Source organism: Ahaetulla prasina, chromosome 2, assembly GCF_028640845.1.
Source record: "Ahaetulla prasina isolate Xishuangbanna chromosome 2, ASM2864084v1, whole genome shotgun sequence".
Taxonomy (NCBI): domain Eukaryota; kingdom Metazoa; phylum Chordata; class Lepidosauria; order Squamata; family Colubridae; genus Ahaetulla; species Ahaetulla prasina.
Window position 1 is genome coordinate 6,630,932 of NC_080540.1, and position 26,879 is coordinate 6,657,810.

Sequence of the window (26,879 nt, forward strand, 5' to 3'; positions counted from 1 at the left end):
ACAGCAGGCGGTCCCGTAAGTACCCGGGCCCTAAGCCATGGAGCGCTTTAAAGGTTGTAACCAAAATCTTAAAGCGCACCCGAAAGACCACAGGGAGCCAGTGCAAACTGCGCAGGAGTGGTGTTACATGGGAGCAACGAGTTGCTCCCACTATTACCCGCGCAGCTGCATTCTGGACTAGCTGCAGCCTCCGGGTGCACTTCAAGGGCAGCCCCATGTAGAGAGCATTGCAATAATCCAAACGGAAAGTGACAAGAGCATGAGTGACCGTGCATAAGGCATCCCGGTCAAGGAAGGGGCGCAACTGGCGAACCAAGCGTACTTGGTGAAAGGACCTCCTGGAGACGGCCGCCAAATGATCATCAAACGACAGCCGCCCATCCAAGAGGACACCCAAGTTGCGCACCCTTTCCGTTGGGGCCAATAACTTGCCCCCTACAATCAGCCGCCGCTGCAGCTGACTGTACCGGGGTGCCGGCATCCACAGCCACTCCGTCTTGGAGGGATTGAGCTTGAGTCTGTTTCTCCCCATCCAGACCCGTACGGCTTCCAGACACCGGGATAGCACTTCGACAGCTTCGTTGGGGTGGTCTGGGGTGGAGAAGTACAGCTGCGTATCATCAGCGTACAGATGGTAACTCACCCCGAAACCACTGATGACCTCACCCAGCGGCTTCTTGTAGATGTTGAACAGGAGGGGCGAGAGAATCGACCCCTGAGGCACCCCACAAGTAAGGCGCCTCGCGGTCGACCTCTGCCCCCCTGTCAACACCGTCTGCGACCGGTCGGAGAGATAGGAGGAGAACCACCGATAAACGGTGCCTCCCACTCCCAAACTCTCCAACCGGTGCAGCAAGATACCATGGTCGATGGTATCGAAAGCCGCTGAGAGATCTAATAGGACCAGGGCAGAGGAATAACCTCTATCCCTGGCCCTCCAGGGGCCGCATGGAGCCTCCTGGGAGGGGCAGGCATGGCCAGCCAGGGTGGCATTTGGGGGTTCGCCGAACCCTGCCGATCCTTGGCTAGAGGATTGCCCAAACCCTGCCGAACTCCCAGGAGCCCACCCCGGTCTTAGGGATTCTTTAGTTGGGCTGTTTCCTGATGGCTCTTTGGTAGTTTCTTGATTGGGGTATTGCTTACTTGATTGGTGGTCTGAAGTTACCTTGGAGTTAGTCAGTGCTAATCCATCCATCTTTCTTTCTTTCTTTCTTTCTTTCTTTCTTTCTTTCTTTCTTTTTCTCTCTCTCTCTCTCTCTCTCTCTCTCTCTCTCAAAAACGAACTCCCCTGCCGCATTTTTTGCCTAGCAGGCTTCAGCTTTTTTACCTTTTAAAAAATGCTTTTAAAAAGTTTAAAAAAGGCTCTGATGATGAGGCACCTCAGCTGGGATCCTCAGAGCCTTTTTTTAACCATTTAAAAGCATTTTTTTACAAACCTATTTAGCCGAAGAGTTTGTAAAATAAATGCTTTTAAAAGTAAAAGGCTCTGACGATCGCGTGGCTCAGCAGCGCATGGGCGGGAGGGGGGGGGCAGGGATTTTTGCTACCGCTTCTCCGAACCATCCACATAACAGCTCATAAGGTTGACTAACCTCCTGACTTCCACGCTTGGGAAACAGGCCTATCTGAAAGTCAGAACAGAGCTGGAAGGGACCTTGGAGGTCTTCTAGTCCAGCCCCTGCTCAAGCAAGAGGGGGCTGGACTAGAAGCCCCCTCATTTGAGGGGGCTTCTAGTCCAGTGATGGCGAACCTGACACGTGTGCCAGAGGTGGCACACACAGCCCTCTCTGTGGGCACGCATGCCATCGCCAGCCACATGTGTGCCGGACAGCTGGTCTTTGAGGGCACCGCAGCGCCGGAAAATGGGCTGAAAAACAGCCCCAAAAAGCTGTTTTTCAGGCCATTTTCCGGCAGTTTTTTGGACCATTTTCAGATTGTTTTGGGGCTGATTTTTGGGCCACAAACGGCCCAAAAAAGGCCTGAAAATGGCTCAAAAAATGGCCAAAACAGCCCAAAAACCCAGCCCCGAAACAGAATGCAGGCGCATGCATATGTGTTCCAGTTTTCGGGCACTCGGTGCTGAAAAGGTTCGCCATCGCTGCCCTACACCATTTCAGACAAGCAACTGTCCAATTTCTTCTTAAAAACCTCCAGGGATGAACCGCCCACCAATGTTCAGCCAATCGGACCAGCTGAAGCTGATCCGATTTTCTGGCACTGAGAAGAAAATTCTTACCCAAACCGCCAGCGTTCCCATGATCCCCTTGGAGGACTTTCCAAGCGAAGGTCTCTTGGCTCGGCTGGGTGAGGTGTCTCTTGACAATTTGCAAAGGCGCAACCATCTGGGGTGGTTCTGTACAGCTCTGCAACAGAAAAAGAGACACAGGTACAGGTAGACTTGTTTAGTGACCGTTCAAAGTTACAACATCACTGAGACTTATGACCATTTTTCACACTTCCCACGGTCACGTGATTTACATTTGGATGCTTGACAACCGACTCATATTTATGACGGTCATAGTGTCCCGGGGTCACGTGATCTCCTTTTGCAACTTTCTGACAAGCAAAGTCAATGGGAAAGCCGGATTCACTTAACAAACCGTGTTACTAATTTAATAACTTCAGTGATTCACTTAACAAATGTGGCAAGGAAAAACAGGGCAAAACTCATTTAACAAATTTCTCACTTAACATAAATTTTGGGCTCAACAGGGATCGTAAATTGAGGACTATCTGTAATCCTTGAGTTATGATCGTAAGAGTTGTTAAGTCACAACAGTCATAAAACAGATCAGTCACGCGACTGACCTGATTTTTACGTTTTCTGCAGCAAACCAGTGGTTGGTAAAGAACTTTGTAACTTTGAACAGTCACTAAGCGAACTCTTGTAAGTTGAGGACTACCTGTACTAACTTAACTCCAGTGATTCACTTAACAACTGTGGCAAGAAAGGTCGTAAAATAGGGCCAAACTCAACAAATGTTTCATTTAGCAACAACAATTTTGGGCTCAATTGTGGTGTGATACCATAAGGACTACCAGTATAGAATTTTGGACAGCAATAAGCTAGACTTCAACTATCGGAACTATTTTCTCTTGGTTCACTTCCCTTTTTCATCAGAGAAGAAGACAGAAACGTTGACATGCTCTTAATTTTGAGAAAGATACAGCTGCTTTAATGAGCCGCAGGTAGATACTGTATTTTTCAGACTGTAAGATGCTCTGAAGTATAAGACGCACCTAGCTTTTGGGGAGGAAAACAAGAAGAAAAAATCTGCCTCTGCCTCTGCCTCCCAGCAATTTGCCTCCTTGCAGCAAACAGTGTGGTCAGCTTCAGCACAGCCTGATTTAGCACAAACAGCTAATTGGCAGTTGGATCTGCCTCCCGGAATACCTCCTATCAGCTGTTCCAGGCTGCGGAGATCACCGCCGCCCATCACCGCTGTCACCGCCCATCACCGTTGCCACCTATCATCGCCTCCACGCACCCATTTTCAGCCTCCGTGCATCCTGCTTTCTGCCTCCACGCGCCCCATTTTTGGCCCATTCCAGGCAGGGTGGATAGGTGGCGATTAAAAAATTACCCCTACTGGTTCTGTGGGCATGGCTTGTTGGAGAGGTCATGTGACTGGGTGGGCGTTGCCAGCTCGACATCCCTGACATCGAGGGGCTCCTCACCGGCCCCTCCCCTCCCCTCCCAGCCACTCCTTGTCGCGAATGGCAGGAAAATGGGGAGGGGAACATTCCTGCCTACCATCCTTCCCTCAGCCTGTGCTGAGATTGAGGAATGGATGACAGGCAGGAAATTCCCCTTCCCCATTTTCCTGCCTTTCGCAAAAAACTCCATTCCAGCTGCTCTCTTCCCCCTGCCGCCCCCCCCCTCCCTCCTGAGGACTACCTTAAAAGGGACAGGCTGCAGCAGCTCAGTTGTGAATGGAGGGAGAAAAGTTAGCATTCTCTCTCCTGCATTTAACTTTGAATTCTGTGGAATATCAAGCGTCTGGAAGAGGTGAGCGGCGACCAGCCGGGCATGGGTGGGGCCAAGTAGGAGTAATTATTACCAGTTCGGTGAACTGATGCCCATATTCCCTAGCGGTTCGCCCGAACTGGTAGGATTTCATCTGTGGTTCACAGCCATTTCTTATAGTCACAAATGGAATAATACAAATGGATTCACTAGCATGCTAATTACCTTTCTCTCACCATTTGGGACCCTGCCTTGTTCTTCTGGAGAAAGAGACGAATTAGCTTCATTTGGAGATTGGATTCCAAGGCCTGCAAGGGATGGAAAACAGAATTTAGAAGGCGAGATGGCCTTTTCGTTTTGCCCCAAATGAACAGACACAAAAAGACCACAATGACCTTTCATATACAGCTAGGAAAAAAAGGGTTTCTTTTCAAAAGGCTAGTTTAAATGGGGGAAAAAAGGTGCTTTTCTGTGAAATTTAAATTCTCTGTGATCTTGTCTTCCTCCCTACCTGTTTTGACCGAGGACCAAATAGTGATTACCAAACAATTCAGTCCTGAACAAATTTAAAACAGCTGAGAATTAATTCATTCTCAGCTTAGTCCAAAACAAACTCTTCATAAACAGTCCTTCGGCCTTATCACCAACCTTTGTTGTCTTTGGCAACTTGCCAAAGGCTTTTCTTGGCAAACCCCCCACAAAGTTCAAGACACTCTGACAAGAAGCAATGGAATCAACGTTGCTTTTCTACAAAGAACCCAAGGGCTTGTTGCTGCTCTTTTAAGCCTTATGGGAGGGGCCAATCATCTTCTGGCCTTACTCCCGAGTCGTCCTTTTTGCTTCAGCTGCTCTTGCCTTCTGGCAGCTCTTCACATGCGTGCACTAGGAAGAGGCTCTTCCTGTTCCTCTGCCTCTCTGCTGTCCGCCCTCTGGAGGCTCCGGAATCTACGCATCGCCCTCAGATGGCCCTGGCCCCATCTCTGCCTCTGACCCAGAGCCTTCATCCAGACCTTCCCCTGACTCCAGGACTGGCCCATTGTCCCCACCACAGCCTCCTCACTGTCCGACTCCGCTGCCAAGTCCGCAAGCTGCTGGCGGACACAACACTACCGTAAGGGAACCTATCTAATAATTTTCTCAATATTTAATTTGATCCTTTCTTGCGATAGATAGGAGGCCCCCCCTCCTCTCTCTCTCTTTCTTTCTTTCTGAGTGTGTGTGTCTAGGTATGTACGTATAGCTAGTCTTCAATTTACAAAAGTTCTCTTAGTGACCATTTGAAGTTACAACGTTACTGAAAAAAGTGACGATCATTTTTCACAGTTACGACTATTGCAGCACCCACCCTTTGGAACGAACTTCCCCCCTGGACTTCGGCAACTGCCGGACCTTCGGACTTTCCGCCGAGAGCTGAAGACCTATTTGTTTGTTCGCGCAGGACTGGCATAGGATTTATATTGATATATTGACCATCAATTGTGTTGTAAATGTTGTACCTTGATGAAGGTATCTTTTCTTTTATGTACATTGAGAGCATATGCACCAAGACAAATTCCTTGTGTGTCCAATCACACTTGGCCAATAAAAAATTCTATTCTATTCTATTCTATTCTATTCTATTCTATTCTATTCTATTCTATTCTATTCTATTCTATTCTAATAGGATTTTAATTAGTTTTAATGTTTTAACATTTTAAAATTTGGGGTTTTATTCTAAATGTTTTAATTCGGCCATTTGTATAATAAGTTTTTTAAATTATGGTTTTATGTGTATATTGCTGTTTTTTTTTATTATGGCTGTAAACCGCCCTGAGTCCTTCGGGAGAAGGGCGGTATAAAAATTTAATAAATAATAATAATTTAAAAAAAAGCACCCTTCCATGGTCACGTGATTTACATTTGGATGCTCGACAACTGACTCACATTTATAACAGTTGCAGAGTCCCAGGGTCGTGTGATCACCTTTTGCGACCTTCTGACAAGCAAAGTCAACGGGGAAACCAGATTCACTTAACAACCGTGTTACTAATTTCACAACTGCAATGATTCACTTCACAAACGTGGCAAGAAAAGCTGTAAAACGGGGCAAAACTCACTTAATGAATTTCTACCTTAGCAACCGAAAATTTGGGCTCAACTGTGGTTGTAAGTTGAAGACTACCTGTATGTATGTATGTATGTATGTATGTGTTGTGCCTCGTCCGCTTTCCCCGCAGCCGGGCCCATCTTATCTGCTTCCGAACGCTGAGGAATGTCCTAGCATGCCTCCCGGCCCCAGCCCTGGCTCCATGCCCAGACAGGCTGAAGAGGAGGAAATACCACCAGCCCCCAGCTCTGGCTCCATGCCCAGGCAAACGGAGCAACTAGACCCCTCCCCCTCCCCCAAAGCATGTGAGCCTGAGGAAGGTCAATTACCAACAGCTGCAGACTGGAGTGACCCTCGCTTCAGGAGAATTGATAGGCGGCGGCAACAGAAGGAAGGGAGGGGCAGGCCTGGATAAGTGCTGAGTCATGGAGCCACACCCCATGGCCTATATAAAGGATCTGCTTTCTGGCATTCTCTGAGTCAGGCAAAGTCTAACATATCTTGCTGAAGTCACTTTCTGGTCTCCTGCCTGCCTTGAGAACTTTGCTAGGACTTTGGCAGAGCTGCAGAGGCACGCCTGATTCGGATTTCCCTGACCCGGCCGTCAGCGGAGGAGTGGGACACGACAGTATGTATCAGAGGTGGGATTCACTTACCTTGCCTACCGGTTTGCAAATGTGAGCGTGCATGCATGTGCAGTAGTCACGGGTGGGCAGAGCCTCCCGCAGTTGCCGCTACCGGTTCGCGCGATCCGGACAGAACCGGCTGAATCTCACCACTGGTATGTATGTACGTATGTATGTATGTATGTATGTATGTATGAATGAATGAATAGCAATAGTGCTTTACAGCAGTCTCTGGGCAGTTTACAATGTAATGCTTATTGGGCCCAACAATCTGGGTCGTCATTTTACCAACCTCGGAAGGATGGAAGGCTGAGTCCACCTTAAGCTAGTCAGAATTGAACTCCAGACTGTGGGCAGAGTCAGCCTGCAATCCTGCATTCTAGCCACTGCGCCACCACTATAATTAGAAGGATTGTTTTGATGACATTTTGTCTATCAGCTCACATCTCACAAGCTTCGTCCAAGGAGAAATAGGTCAGTGGAAAATAAAAACAGAACACCTGACCGGATTCTGATCTGAGTGCGATGCAGAATGTGAGACCTTGCAAAAAAAACCATCAAAATTTCCACATCTGCAAAGAACAGATGCAGGTTTAAGAAGTCAGATTGCTTTTCAAGAGGTCAATAAGAAACGATAAATTCATCCAATCCCCAGTGACGTCTGAGGCAGCCATTTTGCACTTCACATCACCTCTTTGATGGCCACCTTTAAAGCTTCTGCTCTCAGCCTCTTCAGGTAGCTCCACGAAATCCCTGCGATTCTCCTTTAATGGCCTCTGAAAGAGTGAGAATGATCCAGTTCAGAACCCCAAAGGACATGGCAGGGAAAGTGATTCCTGTGGGGAAGAGACATTTATGGATCTCTGCAACCTGTTCTCTTCAACGAAGTAATTTCGCCAGGAAATGAAAGATCGTAGTAGCCACACGATAGCCTGTTCTAATACAGGTAGTCCTTGGCTTACGACTGAAACGGAACTTGCCCATAATGGTGATGCACTGTTATGGTTGTAAAGTGGATCATCACGTGACGGATCCGATCTTAAGATGTCAAGTTAGAAACCAGGAGACTGTGAGTTCTAGTCCCATCTTTCTTCCTTTCCTTCCTCTTTTCCGCCTTCCCTTCCTTCCTTCCTTTTTCTTTTTCTTTCTTTCTTTCCCTCCCTCCCTTCCCTTTCTTCCTTCCTTTCTTCCCCTTTCTTGCTTCCTTTTCCTTTCTTTTCTTTTTCTTTCCTTTCTTTTTCTTTCTTTCTTGTTCTCCCTTCATTCCCTTCCCTTCCCTCCTTTTCTTCCTTCCTTTCTTTCCCTCTCTTCCTTCCTTTTCCTTTCCTTTCTTTTTTTCTTTTCTTTTTTCTTTTTCTTTTTTTCCCTCCCTCCCTCCCTCCCCTTCCTTCCTTCCTTTCTTTCCCTTTCTTCCTTCCTTTTCCTTTTTATTTTTCTTTTCTTTTCTTTGCTTTCTTTTTCTCTTTCTTTTCCTCCCTCTATTCCCTTCTCTTTCTTCCTTTTCTTCCTTCCTTTCTTTCCCTCTCTTCCTTCCTTTTCCTTTATTTTTCTTTCTTTTTCTTTTCTTTGCTTTCTTTTTCTCTTTCTTTTCCTCCCTCTATTCCCTTCTCTTTCTTCCTTTTCTTCCTTCCTTTCTTTCCCTCTCTTCCTTCCTTTTCCTTCCTTTTTCTTTCCTTTCTTTCTTTTTCTTTCTTTCTTTTTCTTTCTTTCTTTTCCTCCCTCCCTTCACTTCCTTCCTTCCTTTCTTTCCCTCCCTTCCTTTTCCTTCCTTTCTTTCTTTTTTCTCTTTCTTTCTTTTCCTTCCTCCCTTTTATTTATTGAATTTTCATGGGACTCCCCTCCCCTACAAGATGACTCTGGGCGGCCTGAGGCACAAAGTCAGCTGGCTGACCTTGGGCCAGTCACTTTCTCTCCCTAGAAAGGCAAATCACTTCTGAAACACCTTCCCAAGTCAACTGCAGGGACTTATCCTGATAATTCGAAAAGACTGAATGGGGGAAAAAAACGGTAAGGGCGACCTTAATGTGAGGTAGTAGGAACAATTATTCATATAAATTAATAACATCACCTGCCACCTGCCTGGCTTGGGGTCTTGCTGGCCCACCAGGAAGTCCTCCACCAGAGCCACCGCCTGGGAACACGTGTCTGGTCCTCCTGCCCGGATCCAGCTCTGGAGTTCTGATGGGAGGCTGGCCAGGAACTGCTCCAAGATCAGCAGCTCCAGGATCTGCTCCTTGGTGCGTCTCTCCGGCCTCAACCATTGGCAAGAAAGCTCCTGGAGTTGGTTGTGGATCCTCCGGGGGTCTCCCACCTCCTGGCAGCAGAACTGCCGAAAATGCTGTCGCTGCTTCTCCGTCCTCAGGGCTTCCGTTCGCAAGATGGCGGCCTTGACTTTCCCATAATCCTCTTGGTCTCGGTCTTCCAGGGTCCGGCAGGCTTCTTCCACTCCTCTGCTCAGAGCTGGCCGGAGACGGGCCGTCCATTCTCCTCTGGGCCACCGGCAGGCTGTAGCCACCTGTTCGAAGGAGGCCAGGAAGGCCTTGGGGTCTTCCCAGGGGGAAGCCTCTGACATCGTCAGGGGGTTTCCACCTCTTCCTGGATGGAGCGTCCTCAGGAACTCCTGCCACTGGGCTTCCCAGTGGTCTTCCGTCCCCGCCAAAGGCTCCACTTTGATTTTTTGTGACGTTCCACATGCTGGTATCTCCGTCATGTGTAGAGGCTGAACCAGACTGATTGGCTTTCCTGCTCCTTCGGCTCCTTCTTCCGTTTCTGCTCCTGCAAAAGATTGCTCCTTCATCGCCGTTTCTCCAGATTCTTTGCTCCGACGCTCTATAGAGACAGTTTCCAGGATGGGATCCATTTCAGTTGAGTTGAAAGCACTGCAACATTTAAGAGATTGCAGAGAGTTGGGAAAAAGACCGCGGTTAGGTAATCTAAAATAATCTTAGATAATCTAAGATCCATTCTCAACCTTTTCTCTGAATAAAATGGGTAGAGTCTTTAAAAAAAAGTTATTCCCACCCAGAGATTCAATCCTTAATTACAAGATCATTGGATAACAATCAGCGGTGGGTTGCTACCAGTTCGCACCAGTTCGGGTGAACCGGTGGTAGCGGTGGCAGGAGGCTCCACCCACCCACCCGGATGTCATCAAACATGCTCTGTACATGCGGAGAGGTTTCACACGCACAAGTGAACCAGCAGCAAAGGTAAGTGAAACCCACCACTGATAACAATGGAAGAGAATATCCGATTGAGCTGGGATATTCGTGAACTTTCCACTGTGCTGTTCATTTAAGCCTCCTCTTGTGATTGGATACCATTTGGGATGTCAAGGGTACTTGAGGTATCCTGGACATCCCAAATGGTATGGGTACCATTTGGGTACTACAGACACCCATTATGTTTTTCGGGTTCTTTTTAAAGAAGTATCTTGTCATCCAAGAAATGTTCTTTTGCTCAGTGACTTTAATAAAGATGCTCTTTCTAATCTAACAAGTATGGAGTCCTTGGTGCTCTCTGAGCTTAGTTGACGTTTCATCACCCAACTATGTAACATCATCAGTGTGTAGGAGGGTAGCAAAGGTGGGTTTCAACAGGTTCTGACCGGTTCTGGAGAACCAGTAGTGGAAATTTTGAGTTCGGAGAACCGGTAAATACCACCTCTGACTGGCCCTGCCCTCAACTATTCTCTGCCTCTTGAGTCCCAGCAGATCGGGAGGAAATGGGGATTTTGCAGTATCCTTCCCCTGGAGTGGGGAGGGAATGGAGATTTTACAGTATCCTTCCCCTGCCACACCCACCAAGCCACATCCACAGAACCGGTAGTAAAAAAAATGGAAACCCAGCACTGGAAGGTAGGGTTTGCTCCCTGTTTAAATGCAGTAACTTGCCCTGTTAGTTTTGGTGGGTTTTTTGCTCCGTAATTCCTTGATTACGGTATTATTTTCTGCTTGATCATTGTCTGGTGTAAAGCGGGTATTAACAATGGGGTGGCTCACTGTGATTTCCTTCCTCCTCGGCCTCCAGTAAGCCTCCCCAGCATACCAAGAATCCAGCCTGCCCCGCAGGCTGGAAGTGTGAGCGAAGTAAGCAACACAATGCAATGCAAGCACTCCATGCCATGCAATTCAATGCAGATACAGATTAACAGAGTTGATAGGGACCTTGTAGGTCATCAAGTCCAACCCCACCCACCCCACGCCCAAGCAGGAGGCCCTACACCATTTCTGACAGATGGCAGTCCACCAGACTTGAAATCCTAGGCTTAGAAAACTTGAAACTCCGTCACCCACGACAAGACCTAAGTTTAACTCACAGAATCATCTATTGTAATGTCCTTCCTGTTAAAGACTACTTCAGCTTCAATTGCAATAATACTAGAGCAACCAATAGATTTAAACTTAATGTCAACCGCTTTAATCTAGATTGCAGAAAATAGGACTTCTGCAACAGAATCATCAGTGCTTGGAATACTTTACCTGACTCTGTGGTCTCTTCCCATAATCCTAAAATCTTCAACCAAAAACTGTCTACTATTGACCTCACCCCATTCCTAAGGGGACCATAAGGGGCGTGCATAAGCGCACAAAACGTGCCTACCGTTCCTGTCCTATTGTTTTTCTTTTCTTCTTCCTATATACATATATGCTTATACCTCCTTATATTTACCCATATATGTGTGTATATATTATATAATCTTTTTGTATGATACCTACATATATTGTTATGACAAAATCAATCAATCAATCAATCAATCAATCAATCAATCAATCTCTTCTTGAAAGCCTCCAGTGATGAAGCTCCCACAACTTCCGAAGGCAAAAGCTGTTCCATGGGTTGATTGCTCTCCCTGTCAGAAAATTTCTCCTTATTTCCAGATTGAAATTCTCCTTCCATCCGTTATTCCTTGTCCGGCCTTCGGGTGCTTTGGAAAATAGCTTGACACCCCCCCCTCCTCTCTGTGGCAGCCCCTCAAATACTGGAAAACTGCTATCCTGTCTCTCCTGATCCTTCTCTTCACTAGACTAGCCATGCCCAGTTCCTGCAACCGTTCTTCGTATGTTTTAGCCTCCAGTCCCCTAACCATCCTGGTTGCTCGTCTCTGCACTCTTGCTAGAGCCTCAACATCTTTTTTACAGTGTGGTGATCAAAATTGGACGCAGTGTGCAATAGTACGCAATGCAATGCACTTCAACGCAACCCAATGCAATACAATTCAATGCCACGCCGTGCCCTGCAGGCAGCCGGAGGAAGGAGCACTCAGGGCGAAGGCCAGTAGGATGCAACGCGACCGTCTTGCAAACAAGCCACCGCCTTCCCGGAGCCGGATTGCAAGCCAGAGGTCGGTTTGCTCCAATCACCCCAGCCCTGGGGTTAGCTCCGGGTTATCCTCCACTCCACCCCACTTACCTGGGCCCGGGAGGTGCGGAGCTGCGGCCAACCGATTCCACCCCGCCTGCCCCGCCTCGCGATCCCTTTCCTGCTTTGCAACTGCAGCAACAGAAGCCGGTCTCAAAGTTCTCCCCCTCCCGGGCGGCGCTGTAATTGCACCTCCGCCGCGGCGCCGAGTAAAAGGCGGGGTGGATCCCGGAATCGGAATCAGAATCGACTTGGAAGGGACCTTAGAGCAGGGGTCTCCAACCTTGGCCACTTTAAGCCTGGAGGACTTCAACTCCCAGAATTCCCCAGCCAGCTTTGCTGGCTGGGGGATTCTGGGAGTTGAAGTCCTCCAGGCTTAAAATGGCCACGGTTGGAGACCCCTGCTTTAGAGGTCTTTTAGTCCAGGGCTCTCCAACCTATCCATCTATCGGCTTGGTCTAAAAATTGGCAGCTCCAAATTTCAACCAGCAAATGCTCAGTCTTACATATAGGAAAAAAAAAACCAAAAACTAAATACATACTAGATGGACATTACCTTACAGACGACCCCCAATCCCTTCAAAGACCTTGGAGTTTTCATGTCAAATGATCTAAGTGCCAAAGCCCACTGCAACTACATAGCAAAAAAAGCTCTAAGAGTTGTAAACCTAATTTTGCGTAGCTTCTTTTCCAAAAACACCACACTACTAACCAGAGCATATAAAACATTTGCTAGACCAATTCTAGAATACAGCTCGCCTGTTTGGAACCCTCACCACATCTCTGACATCAATACAATTGAACGTGTCCAGAAATATTTTACAAGAGTTCTCCATTCCTCTGAAAACAATAAAATACCCTATCCCACCAGACTTGAAATCCTAGGCTTAGAAAACTTGGAACTCCGTCGCCTTCAACAAGACCTAAGCTTAACTCACAGAATCATCTATTGTAATGTCCTTCCTGTTAAAGACTACTTCAGCTTTAATTGCAATAATACTAGAGCAACTAATAGATTTAAACTTAATGTCAACCGCTTTAATCTAGATTGCAGAAAATATGACTTCTGTAACAGAATCATCAGTGCTTGGATTACTTTACCTGACTCTGTGGTCTCTTCCCATAATCCTAAAAGTTTTATCCAAAAACTTTCTACTATTGACCTCACCCCATTCCTAAGAGGACCATAAGGGGCGTGCATAAGCGCACAAACTTGCCTACTGTCCCTGTCCTATTGTTTTTCTTTTCTTCTTCCTATATATATGCTTATACCTCCTTATATTTACCCATATATGTGTTTATTTACTATATAATCTTTTTGTATGATACCTACATATATTGTTGTGACAAAATAAAATAAATAAAAATAAAATAAATAAACCTTGGCCACTTTAAGACTCGTGGACTTCAACTCCCAGAATTCCTCAGCCAACTTTGCTCAGAATTCCTCAGCAAGCTTTCCCAGAGGAATTCTGGGAGTTGAAGTCCACGAGTCTTAAAATGGCCAAGGTTGGAGAGCCCTGTTCTAGTCCCCATCCAGGATCCTTCCTCAAGTGCGAGGAGGGGAAAGACCCCACCAGGGAGGGAGGGTCTCCTGGTGAGTTTTTTTTTCTCCTGCCTTTTCATGGATGAGAATATGGCACTTGGGGGTGGAAAAGAGGCAAAAAAAAACACCCTATGAATATCATAGTCCAGGGCTACAAAACTCTGGGCGACCACTAGGCTGCACCAGAGCGTGGGTCTTTTTGTAATGCTGTGTTTCTCGACCTTGGAAACGCTTTTGGGGGGCGGGGCAGGCATAGAATTGTGATGTAATCACTCAGAATAGAATAGAATAGAATAGAATAGAATAGCAGAGTTGGAAGGGACCTTGGAGGTCTTCTAGTCCAACCCCCTGCTTAGGCAGGAAACCCTACACCACTTCAGACAAATGGTTATCCAACATCTTCTTAAAAACTTCCAGTATTGGAGCAATCACAACCTCTGGAGGCAAATTGTTCCACTGATTAATTGTTCTAACTGTCAGGAAATTTCTCCTTAGTTCTAAATTGCTTCTCTCCTTAATTAATTTCCATCCATTATGCCTTGTCTAGTCTGCAGGTGCTTTGCAAAGTAGCTTGACTCCCTCTTCTTTGTGGCAGCCCCTGAGATATTGGAACACTGCTATTGTGTCTCCCCTAGTCCCCCTTTCATTAAAGTAGACATACCCAGTTCCTGCAGCTATTCTTCATGTTTTAGCCTCCAGTCCCCTAATCATCTTCGTTGCTCCTCTCTGCACTCTTGCTAGAGCCTCAACATCTTTTTTACATCATGGCGACCAAAACTGGATGCAGTATTCCAAGTCTGGCCTTCCCAAGGCATTATAAAGTGGTATTAATAATACTTCACGTGATCTTGATTCTATCCCTCTGTTTATGCAGCCTAGAACAGTGTTGGCTTTATTGTATTTGCTAAAAATGTTTACTGTAGGCCATGTAAATAAAGGCCACAGAGGCTGGGACTCTGCTTTGTAATTCGCCAAGTTTGTATTAAATCTTTGCTTTCATTATTTATTTGTTAACATTCAAATCAGGGATGGCATACTCTTTGGTGGGTGTCTATTAACACTCTGGTTGCCAATCTTAGTCTAAAAGGCAGATATATTCTAGGATGAAATGTTAAGAAGACCTCTGCTGTTTGTTGTGCGTTTTTAAAAAAGTTGGGACTAGCAATAGATGAGCTTGTATTTTAAATGAAGCCTTTTATGATGATTGCAAGTTTTATTTATACAGTTGTGACCTCATATAACCTGACAGACAAAGTATGCATAAACCCCTCAAGAAAAGCAATTCTGAATGAAGTGAGAGGCCTATTCCCAGACGCTGCATTCAAAACTACTTTGCTTTTGGAAACTGTTTTGAATTGGTTTGAGCCTGTTGTGGGATGGGATAGGAAGAGAGGAAGGAATTAGTTTCAGTAATGAGTATTGGGAAGGAAGGAAGGAAGGAAGGAAGGAAGGAAGGAAGGAAGGAAGGAAGGAAGGAAGGAAGGAAGGAAGGAAGAAAGGAAGGAAGTAGTTTCAGCAATGAGTTTTGGGAAGGAAGGAAGGAAAGGAAGGAAGGAAGGAATTAGTTTCAGCAATGAGTTTGGGAAGGAAGGAAAGGAAGGAAGGAATTAGTTTCAGTGATGAGTTTTGGGAAGGAAGGAAGGAAGGAAGGAAGGAAGGAAGGAAGGAAGGAAGGAAGGAAGGAAGGAAGGAAGGAATTAGTTTCAGCAATCAGTTTTCGGAAGGAAGGAAGGAAAGGAAGGAAGGAAGGAAGGAATTAGTTTCAGCAATGAGTTTTGGGAAGGAAGGAAGGAACGAAGGAACGAAGGAACGAAGGAAGAAAGAAAGAGATTAGTTTCAGCAATCAGTTTTGAGAAGGAAGGAAGGAATGAGTTTTGGGAAGGCAGGAAAGAAGGAATTAGTTTCAGTTATGAGTTTTGGGAGGGAAGGAAGGAAAGAATTAGTTTCAGTGATGAGTTTTGGGAAGGAAAGAAGGAAGGAAGGAAGGAATTAGTTTCAGCAATGAGTTTTGGAAGGGAGGGAGGGATTCAAAACAGAATCAAAGAAGAGTCAAACAACAAACATGATTTATGTGTCAAATATGAAGAGACAAAAGGCTACATTGGACCTGTCACACGTGTTATGTGTGAGAAATAATAACCTGTAACAGCGTACAAATCATAAGGAAGAAAGAGATGGTGGTGAGAACTGGTTGATTGAGTACAGGAAGATAATAGAGTTAAACAGTAATCAAAGTTAGCCTATCAAGTAATCCAAAATCAAATATGCTTTTGGCACCAAGCATCTGACCTAAGGATTTAGCTTAGTTTAGAAATCAGAACAGTGAACACTGACAAAATCAGCTTTTTTGATGAACAAATGGAAATATTTTTTCATTTACCAATATGACACAGTTCAGTGTGAATTTATCCAATATGTGTGCATAATAGCCGTGGTGGTTAGAATGCAGCACTGCAGGCTACTTCTGCTGACTGCCGGCTGCCAGCAGTTCAATTCTCACCGTCTCAAGGTTGACTCAGCCTTCCAGCCTTCCAAGATCAATAAAATGAGGACTCAGCTTGTTGGGGAAATATGCTGACTCTATAAAGCACTTAAGAGAGGGCTGTAAAGCAGTATATAGTCTAAGTGCTATTGCTATAATCTAAATGAAATCTAACGTCAGGTGCAAGGACTCGGGAACCACAGTTGTTCAAATGAGCACAAGTTTATTCCTTGCTATCCCTAAACAAGAATCTGAACTACTAATGGTCAAATAAATTGGCGGAAGATACTGTAAGTCACCGGAATTCAGAGGGGGCTGTGCTTAGATCTCTTGTGGGCATGAAAGGATGTGTTTGACCCCCTCAGCTCAGCCTGGTTATCTCCTACATGTAATTCTGTATTAAGAGATTGGGCTATGGATCAGAAAATCTATAATGAACCATCACTACCACCCCAAACTCAAAAGATACTTTAGATCAGGGGAGCGGTGGGATTCAAATAATTTAACAGCCGGTTCTCTGCCCTAATAATTTCTCCCAACAACCAGTGTGCCAGACTGCTCAGAAAGTTAACAACCGGTTCTCCTGAAGTGGTGCGAACTGGCTGAATCCCACCACTGGATCAGGGGCCTCCTGTTGTGTCTTGCCCGCTCTCACCGCAGCCGGGGCCTTCTTATCTGCTTCCGAACGCTGAGGAATGTCCCCGGCCCCAGCCCTGGCTCCATGCCCAGACAGGCTGAGGAGGAGGAAGCACCTCCCGGCCCCAGCCCTGGCTCCATGCCCAGACAGGCTGAGGAGGAGGAAGCACCTCCCGGCCCCAGCCCTGGCTCCATGCCCAGGCAAACGGAGCAACTAGACCCCGACCCCTCCCCCACAGCATGTGAGCCTGAGGGAGGTCAATTACCAACAGCTGCCGACTGGAGTGACCCTCGCTTCAGAAGAATTGATAGGCGGCGGCGTCAGAAGGGAGGGAGGGGCAGGCCTGGATAAGTGCTGAGTCATGGAGCCACACCCCATGGCCTATATAAAGGATCTGCTTTCTGGCATTCTCTGAGTCAGGCAAAGTTGAACATATCTTGCTGAAGTCACTTTCTGGTCTCCTGCCTGCCTTGAGGACTTTGCTAGGACTTTGGCAGAGCTGCAGGGGCACGCCTGATTCGGATTTCCCTGACCCGGCCGTCAGCGGAGGAGTGGGACACGACACCTCCAACCTTGGCAGCTTTAAGCCTGGTGGACTTCAACTCCCAGAATTCTGGGAATTAAAGTCCAGCAGGCTTAAAGTTGCCAAGGTTGGAGACCCCTGCCTTAGACCAGTGGCCTCCAACCTTTTGGGCACCAGGGACTGGTTCCGAGGAAAGGTTTTTCCATGGTCTGGAAGGAGCCTGCTGTGGATGGGGTTTTGCTTCTTCGCACAGCCCAGTTTCTGGTATGCTGTGGCTTGGTACCGGTCCATGGACCAGGGATTGGGGACCCCTGCATTAGACAAACCTCTTAGCATAGGGTCCCCAGCCCCTGGTCTGCAGATTACAGATTCCAGTCCCTGCCCCATTGGGAACCAGGTCACATAAGCGAACGAAGCTTCATCTGCCCAACCACAAGATCTAGAATAGAATAGAGCTGGAAGGGACCTTGGAGGTCTTCTAGTCCAGCCCCCTGCTCAAGCAGAACCTATGCAATCTCAGACAAGTGACTGTCCAGTGTCTTCTTAAACACCTCCAGTGATGGGAGTGCCCACGATATCTGGAGGCAAACTGTTCCACTGGTTAATTGTCCTCACTGTTAGGAAGTTTCTCCTTAATTCCAGGTTGCTTCCCTTTGATTAGTTTCCAACCATTGTTACTTGCCCTGCCCTCTGGTGCTTTGGAGAATAAGTTGACCCCCTCTTCTTTGTGGCAGCTCCTTAAATACTGGAATATCGCAACGTTATCATGTCACCCCAATTCTTTTTTCCTCTAGACTAGCCAAACCCAAATCCTGAAACTGTTCTACATACGGATTAGTCTCCAGGTTTAAATCATCTTAGTTGCTCTTCTCTGAAGAGAATAGTATGTAGTACGGTGACCAAAATCGGTTGTCGTATTCCAGAGGGCCTTTGGTTGCTTAGCAGACTAAGTCTGTCTGTTATTAACACTTGTAATTACTGCAGGTTCTAGTCCCACCAGGCCCAAGGTTGACTCAGCCTTCCATCCTCTATAAGGTAGGTAAAATGAGGACCCAGATTGTTGGGGGCAATAAAGTTGACTTTGTATATAATATACAAATGGATGAAGACTGTTGCTTGACACAGTGTAAGCCGCCCTGAGTCTTCGGAGCAGGGCGGGATATATATTCAATTATTATTTTTTAAAGTGTGGTCTTACTAGGGTTTTGGAAAGCGGTACTAATATATCATGTGATCTTGATTCTATGCCTCTGTTTATACAGCCCAGGATTGTATTATTAATTTAGATGAGGCAATTCTACAATTTTTTATTGTATTTATTTAAGAAATTTTTATACTGCCCATCTCATCTGCATACCTTTGGGCGGTTTACAAATCAAAACATAATACAGTATCTGGAAACGTAAAGGGGGCATTTGTTCCAACAAGTGTAATGCAGGTCTGTGCCATAAGAGGCACGTTTGTCTCTCAGTGCCACTCCAAAACTAGCTAAATTAAAAACAAAACAAAACACTGGCCAAATAAATGAGATGTGTCTAATTCCATTTTTCAAAAGGCTTTTCTTTCATCACAGGTATGCTCTTGCGATTTGAGATGATGATCCTGGACAAAAATAGGAAATAACAATACAGGTAGTCCTCAAGTTATGACTACAATGGAGTCCAATTATGCTGCTCAGTAAAACATTTGTTAAATGAGTTTGCCCCAGTTTTACGACTTTTAAGGGAATCATTGCATTTGTAAAGTTAGCAACCCGGTTGTTAAATGAATTTTCCCTGGAGTTTGCTTGTCGGAAGGTTGCAAAGGCAGACCGCAGGATCCTAGGACCGAGCTGCCGTCATAAATATGAACCAGTGGCCAAGCATCTGAATTTTGATCAGGTGGCCATGGGGAGGCTGCAACAGTCATACGTGTGAAAATCGGTCGTAAATCACTTATTTCAGTGCCGTTGTAACTTTTGAACGGTCACTAAATGAACTTGTAAATTGAGGATTACCGGTAGTTTATAAAATATGTAATTGTCATAGAAATGTTTGAAGTTTCCTTTTTGAGTTAAAGGCTTGCTGGTGGTACTCAAGTTACGACCGTAACTAAAGCCGGCAACTTTGGTCATATGTTGCAAGGGTCGCAAAGCAGATCACCACATTACCTGGATTCATTTTTACAACATTTTTCGTGGTGTTCTTTATGCCACAGGTCTTCCAACCATGGCAAATTTTAAGCCTGGTGGACTTCAACTCCCAGAACTGGCTGGGGAATTCTGGGAGTTGAAGTCCACCAGGCTTAAAGTTGCCAAGGTTGGAGATCCCTGCCTTATGCAATCCTTTGTTCCCTATGAGGCGTTTTTTTTGCTGGAAAAAAGGAAGTAAACCCCATCTTGGTTGTTTAATTTTCTTCGGTTGGCTTTGGCCTCTCATAACGCCTGATACAATCAACAGACAGGTAGTCCTCAACTTGTATCCATTTGATTAGTAACCGTTCGAAGTGACTACAGGACTGAAAAAAGCGACTTATGATCGATTTTCACACCTGACCGTAGTCCTCGACTTACGACCTCAACTGAATCCAAAAATTCTGTTGCTGAGTGAGACATTTGTTAAGTGAATTTTGCCCCATGTAATGACTATGCCTGCCATGGTTAGGGTTAGGGTTTAGTGACCATTCGAAGTTACAACCGCACTGAAAAAAGCGACTTATGACCGTTTTTCCACACTTACGACTGTTACAACAACATCCCCATGGTTACATAATCAAAACTCAGATGCTTGGCAACTGGCTCGTATTTATGACCATTGCAGTATCCTGGGGTCATGTGATCATCTTTTGTGATCTTCCGACAAGCAAAGTCAAGGGGGACGCCAACCCTGTGACTAATTTAATAACTTCAGTGATTCACTTAACAACTGTGGGAAGAACGTTGGTTAAATGGGGCAAAATTCACTTAACCAATGTCTCACTCAGCAACAGAAACGTAGGACTCGAAGGTGATCGTAAGTTGAGGACTACCTGTGTAGCTGAGGTTGACCACTCCTCAAAATTCTGGCTTCCCAGGCTTTTTCCCCAAACTGGGGGCATTTGTGTGGTCCTTCACCAAGGTGACACCTTGTGCCATATTAAGGTTGTCTCTAGCATGAATTCTCTGATGGGTTTTCAAATTTCCTCTCTGACTGAAGCTTTTTCCGCACTGGGTACATTTATATGGCGTCTCTCCAGTGTGGATCCTTTGATGTATCTTCAAAACATTGGTATGAGTAAAGCATTTCCCACACTGAGTACATTTGTACGGTCTCTCTCCGGTATGAGTCCGTTGATGTCTCTTCAGAATCCCCGTTTCCCGGAAGCACTTGTCACAATGGGAACATTTGTAAGGTTTCTCTCCGGTGTGAATGCGCTGGTGTTTCCTCAACGTCCCCATCAGGTTGAAGCCTTTCCCACACTGCGAACACTTGTACGGGGTCTCCCCAGTGTGGATTCGGAGATGCCTCTTCAAAATCCCCGTCTCCCGGAAGCATTTCCCACACTGAGTGCATTTGTAGGTCTCCCCGGTGTGAGTCCTCTCGTGTATCTTCAAACAGTTGGTGTGACTGAAGCACTTCCCACAGTGGGAACATTTGTAGGGTCTCTCGCCGGTGTGAATCCTTTGGTGGGTCTTCAGATTGCCCGACTGGTTGAAGCACTTCCCGCAGTGGGAACATTTGTAAGGTTTCTCCCCGGTGTGAATTTTCTGGTGCTGCTTCCAGTATTTGGCTTTATTGAAGCATTTCCCGCACTGGGGACATTCGTACCACCCGGCTTCGGTTTTGCAAGCGGGATTTTTGCCGAGCGAGTTCACGCCGCTGTCGGTTTTGGCACGTTCAGAAGAGTTACGTGTTTTTCCAAGATGGCTGCTTGGATATACGTTCACGTTATGAACCACTGCGCTGCCAGGGATTTCAAAGCTTTTCTCGATTATGAGGTTTCCCTCTTTTTGATTCGTGCTTGAAGTACACTCGTAGCTGTCCTCAAACCTCTGAGGATGTTGCGCTAATTTCTCTGTAGAAGGCACCTCATTCAGCTCCACGTATCTTCTGTCATACTGGGAGAACAAAGACATGTTGCTCTTGGAAATAGCGGCCTTTTCAGCAGTAACAGCAGTAGTAAATTCCTGTTGTAATGAAATATCTTGGTTCTCACACCCCAGGGAGGGCTTCTGCTGGTGCTGCTCTCTTGACTTGTAACCTTCTTCCTCCGTTTCTACTTTCATTGGCAGATTCCCAGAACTAAACTCTTGATCTCTCCTGCGTGTTGATTCCGGTTCCACTTCTCGATTCTCAGAATTCTTTATTTTGAACTCTGCTCCTAATCTACTCTCTAGAGTAAGAGAAAAAAAAAAGTAAATAACCAGAGTCGTTTTCATTCAAGTGAACAAGGAATATACAGGTGGTCCGCAAGTCACAACACTTTGTTTAGTGACTGTTTGAAGTTACAGCGGCACTGAAAAAGGAGACTTATGATCGTTTTTCAGACTTATGACCTTTGCAGCATCCCCATGGTCACGTGATGAAAATTCAGACGCTCGGCAACTGACTCACGTTAATGACGGTTGCAGTGCCCCGGGGTCACGCGATCCCCTTTTGCGACCTTCTGACTAGCAGTGTCAATGGGAAAGCCAGGTTCACGTAACAATCGGGTTACTACTTAAACAACAGCAGCGTGTCAACTCGCAAAGCAACCCTGGCCTGGTCTTGAGTTGCCACAGGCAAGGGAGAATGGGAGAACGGCAAAGCAGCACGGCAGCCAAAAACAAAAGCACATTCCAGCCTATCTCTGTCAAGGCTGTCTCCGCAGTAACCCACAGTAGCTGGAGGGGAGTGATCTCTACAACCCGCGAAATTGCTTCGTTGGAGAATGTGACTGATGACACACCTTGGGAGGAGGGAGGAAACAGGGTAAGAGCTGGAACGTAAATTACGTGGAGTCAGAGTTGGCTTCACTTGGAACGTGCGGACATGAAGCTCCTAATAAATAACTGGATTTCTTTTGAAGCTTGGCTCGAGGCTCATGATTTAATTAGGGCATCCATCGAAACCTTGACACAGCGATTCCCTTAACAAATGTGGCAAGAAGTCATAAAATGGGACAAGACTCCCTTAACAAATTCCACACTTAGCAACATAAATTCTGGGTTCAGTTGTGGTCGTAAATTGAGGACTACCTGCATTGCTGCCTCTTATAAAATGACACGTTTTGTTGTCTCAGTGGTCACAATAAGTTCTCCACCAGAAGTGTCGATTTTTACATTACAGATTTTGACTTACAACTGTAACTAATCTTGGAATTAGAGTTGTTAAGTTGTGCCGGTTGTTCAGCAAGCCTGTGCCAGATTTTATGAATTTTTTTTGTGTGGCAGTCATTAAGCAAAGGCTGTGGTCAGTAAGTGAATCCATTGTCCACAATGGGCACTTTTTGCCAGAAACCAAAGTAAACATTGGTTTCTAGCAAAAAAAAATTTGCAAATCGTGGCCATGTGACCACAGCATGCTGCAAATGGCCATAAATATGGTCAGGTTACTCAAAATGTGATCACGTGACTGCAAGGGGAAAGTCCGGCCATTGGAACGTTGAATCCAGATCATAAGGAGCTCTAAGGAGGCCCGTCGTAACTTCAAATGGTCACTGGTTGTAAGTCAAGGACTTCCTATACGGAACTCCACACATACTCCAGGCCGGTGCTGTAGATACATCACCTAATAAAAACATTACCTGCTAAGAAGGTTAGAAAATTTGGGTATGTCTTTCTGAGGGCATGATAAGCCATTCTCACAAACATGTGTATTCTGGATTTTCCTTCACTATACAGCCTCTGTCAAGGATGAAACTTCGGCAGCTATGTGCTTCTTTGTTTCATCCTAGCCATTAGAGTAGGGGAGGAAGGTGTTGCTTTAGAATGGGTTAGATCAGTGATGGCGAACCTTTTCGGCACCGAGTGCCAAGAAGGTCACATGGAAATGTTGCACGTGCTCGTCAAGATCGCGCTCTGGAATAGCCAAACTTCTGGATTCTAGTGTGCTTGCGCACCCGATGATCAGCTGGCGTGCAGGCCGGTTTTCGGCACTGCCGCAGACATGAAGGGATTGCGCTCCGGAAAAGCTGGATTTCTGGGTTCTAACACGCATGTGTGCCCGACAATCAGCTGGCTGGCGTACATGTGCACACTGGTTTTTGGCACTGATGCATGCACGGACAGCTGATCGGCCCGCGCACATGCATGCCAGAAACCCAAAAGACAAATAGCAAGGCCACACATGCCGGGCAACATGGCTTCACATGCTACGTCAGGCACGCTTGCCATAGATTCGCCATCGCAGGGTTAGATGGAGAAACAAAACCTGTACGATTCTTCTGAAGACTGAGAGCCTGAAATCTTGTCAAGGACATCATAACAGGGGTGGAGTTGAAACAGACGGTTCCCATAACAAAGTGAACTTGTTTACATGGACTATGTGAGGGTTTGGCTGGGAAAATTATTGGTTAATTCTATGAACTGGTATTTGGGAACCTGAATTAGTTTTTCTTCGAGGGCCTCTGGTGGCTCAGGCTGGTAAGACAGTCTGTTATAAACACAGATGCTTGCAATTACTGCAGGTTCAAGTCCCACCAGGCCCAAGGTTGACTCAGCCTTCCATCCTTTATGAGGTAGGTAAAATGAGGACCCAGATTGTTGGGAGCAATAAGTTGACTTTGTATATAATATACAAATGGATGAAGACTGTTGCTTGACATAGTGTAAGCCGCCCTGAGTCTTCGGAGAAGGGCGGGATATAAATGCAAATAAATAAATAAATAATGGTTGCTGCTTTTTCAGGAAGCAACTGGACTTGTTTTTCTCTGAAGATATTTCGCTTCTCATCCAAGAAGCTTCTTCAGCTCTGACTGGAGGTGGGGGGATGGAATGTCTGCAAGGAATATACATCCTTCCATTCCCCACCATCCAGAGCTGAAGAAGCTTCCTGGATGAGAAGCGAAATGTAAAAAAGATGCTGAGACTCTAGAAAGAGTGCAGAGAAGATGATTAGGGGACTGGAGGCTAAAACATATGAAGAACGGTTGCAGGAACTGGGTATGTCTAGTTTAATAAAAAGGACTAGGTTAAAGTCCACAAGTCTTAAAGTTGCCAAGGTTGGAGACCTCTGGTCTATGGAGATTTTCAATCATCCAGGTCATGGTCCTCTGGTGCTCAGACTGGTAAGACAGTCTGTTATTAACAACAGCTGCCTGCAATTACTGCAGGTTCAAGCCCCACCAGGCCCAAAGTTGACTCAGCCTTCCATCCTTTATAAGGTAGGTAAAATGAGGACCCAGATTGTTGGGGGCAATAAGTTGACTTTGTATATAAAATACAAATGGATGAAGACTATTGCTTGACATAGTGTAAGCCGCCCTGAGTCTTCGGAGAAGGGCGGGATATAAATGCAAATTAAAAAAAAATTACCGTGCAGTTGTATTCAATAAACAGTAAGATTTTAGGACATGGAATGAACCTGGAGTTTTATTTGGATTCTAGAGCCAGATCTTGGACAGTGTCCTTCTTCTCTTTCCTATAGGATCACACCAATTCCTGCTTTCATCTAGAGCAGAGGTCTGCAACCTTAAACACTCAAAGAACCACTTGGGCCTGTTTCCTGCAAAAAAGAAAACACGGGGAGCCACAAAACCTGGGTGGGCGTGGCCAACTCGACGTCACTCACTCCCGCCCAGTCATATGACCCCCCCCACACAGCCACGACTCCCCAAGTTTTGTGACTCCCCATGTTTTCTATGGGAAATAGGTATCTCCCTCTTTCCCTCCCTCTCATCTCTTTCTCCCTCATCTTTCACCCTCTCTCTCATCTCTTTATGTCCCTTTCCCTCTCATCTTTCCCTTTCTCTCATGTCTTTCTTTTTCTCTCAATCACCCTCTCTATCTTCCTCTCCTCCTTCTCTCATTTCTATCTCTCTTTCACTCTCTCATCTTTCTTGTTCTCTCCCTCCCTCTCATCTCTCTCTTTTTTTCTCTAGCTCCTTCTCCCTCATCCCTGTCTCCCGCATGTCTCTCTCTCTCTCATTCTTTCTTTCCCTCTCTTGCTTTCTTCCCCCTCCCGTGTGTATGTGTATGTGTGTGTATTTCTTGCTCCCTGTCTCTGTGTCCTTTCTCACTCTCTTGGAAAGCCCTGCATGCTCTCCTTGGGGCTTTTTGTTACCCATTTTTCTTTCTTCCTTTTGGAAATCCGGGCTGGCTGACAAATGAATGAACCCGCAACGGAGGCTTCCCTCCTCCTCCTCTCGCAACTCCCTGGCCAGCTGTGGCCTGGGGCTCTGGAGTCGCAGGTTGCCGACTCCCAATCTAGAGCAAGGACCATGAGAGGTTTGCAACTGGGCCACGGCACGCACCTTCTCACTTGCACGAGCAGTGGGTGTGTACATGCTCCATTTGCGTGAGTGGCAGGCACGGGTGCACACGCCGCTTGCGCAAACGGAGCCATGTGTGTGCTTGCTGGCTGCTGGCATGAACCATCCCCTCCCCACACCGGCCTGCAAAGCTAGAAACATTTGCGGAACTCTGATCTAGAGCAGGTAGACTCCTAAATTTGGCAACTTTTAAGACTTGTGGACTTCAACTCCCAGAATTCTCCAACCGGCCAACTTCCTAGACCCCTGACCTAGAGCTGTGCAGTTTGAGGCTTGTAGAGCTCCAACCATATCGTTAGCCATGCTGCAGATCTGTTTTCTTCATAGCCACCTTCTATGGCTATCTTTAGAAAACGGCTGTCTTTAGAAAACCATCTGACGGCCGTCGCCAGGGGAGCTTTTTATCAGGTTCACCTGATCCACCAATTGCGCCCTTTCCTGAATCGGGACTCGTTATGTACAGTCACTCATGCCCTCGTTACTTCCCGTCTGGATTACTGCAATGCTCTCTACATGGGGCTCCCCTTAAAGAGCACCAGGAGGCTCCAACTGGTACAGAATGTGGCCACACGGGGGATTGAGGGAGCTTCCCGTAGCTCCCATGTAACACCTCTCCTGTGCAGGCTGCACTGGTTGCCGGTGGTCTTCCGGGTGCGATTCAAGGTTCTGGTTATCACCTTTCAAGCGCTCCATGGCATGGGACCGGGATATTTACGGGACCGCCTACTGCCGTCGGTAACCTCCCATCGACCTGTGCGCTCCCACAGAGGGCCTCCTCAGGGTGCCGTCGGCCAGACAATGTCAGCTGGCGACCCCCAGGGGGAGAGCGTTCTCTGTGGGAGTTCCGGCCCTGTGGAATGAACTACCCGTTGGGCTACGACTTCTTCCTGATCTTCGGACCTTTAAGCGTGAGCTCAAAACCTTCGTTTTTCATCAAGCAGGGCTGGCCTGATACAATTTTAAATTGAATGTTTTAATGGGATTTTAAGGGGATTAATTTTATTTATAACTTTTATTTAAAATTTTTAAACTTTCAGCGTATTGAATTTGATTTTTAATGGTTATTGTATTTTAAGCTGTTTCGATATTTATGTTTTATTTTTGCTGTACACCGCCCTGAGTCTTCGGAGAAGGGCAGTATAAAAATATAAATAATAAATAAATAAATAAATAAATTGCTATATTTAAAAATCTCTTGTGAAAATTCTTGGCATGGTTACTTTT

The 26,879-nt window shown here is 46.2% G+C and overlaps 2 protein-coding genes across 5 annotated transcripts in view; both read right to left on the bottom strand.

Annotated features, from left to right (window-relative positions):
• Positions 1-26,879, bottom strand: part of LOC131192034 (zinc finger and SCAN domain-containing protein 12-like) — a 34,470-nt gene that overhangs the window by 4,323 nt on the left and 3,268 nt on the right. For 2 of the 4 annotated variants that reach the window (XM_058170805.1, XM_058170803.1), the window contains exons 2-5: positions 8,748-9,558; positions 7,371-7,455; positions 4,193-4,275; positions 2,237-2,363 (exon numbers count right to left, since the gene is read on the bottom strand). In XM_058170805.1, coding sequence (XP_058026788.1) covers positions 2,237-2,363; positions 4,193-4,275; positions 7,371-7,455; positions 8,748-9,539 — 1,087 coding nt within the window. In that variant the 5' untranslated portion in view covers positions 9,540-9,558. Of the gene's footprint in view, positions 1-2,236; positions 2,364-4,192; positions 4,276-7,370; positions 7,456-8,747; positions 9,559-12,091; positions 12,148-26,879 lie in introns of those variants that run through there. The other 2 variants (XM_058170804.1, XM_058170806.1) reach the window with 2 other exon arrangements.
• The window catches only part of LOC131192043 (zinc finger protein 287-like), a 54,622-nt gene continuing 45,305 nt past the window's right edge, over positions 17,563-26,879 (bottom strand). The window contains exon 7 of the mRNA XM_058170817.1: positions 17,563-21,016. Coding sequence (XP_058026800.1) covers positions 20,260-21,016 — 757 coding nt within the window. The 3' untranslated portion in view covers positions 17,563-20,259. The remainder of the gene's footprint in view (positions 21,017-26,879) is intronic.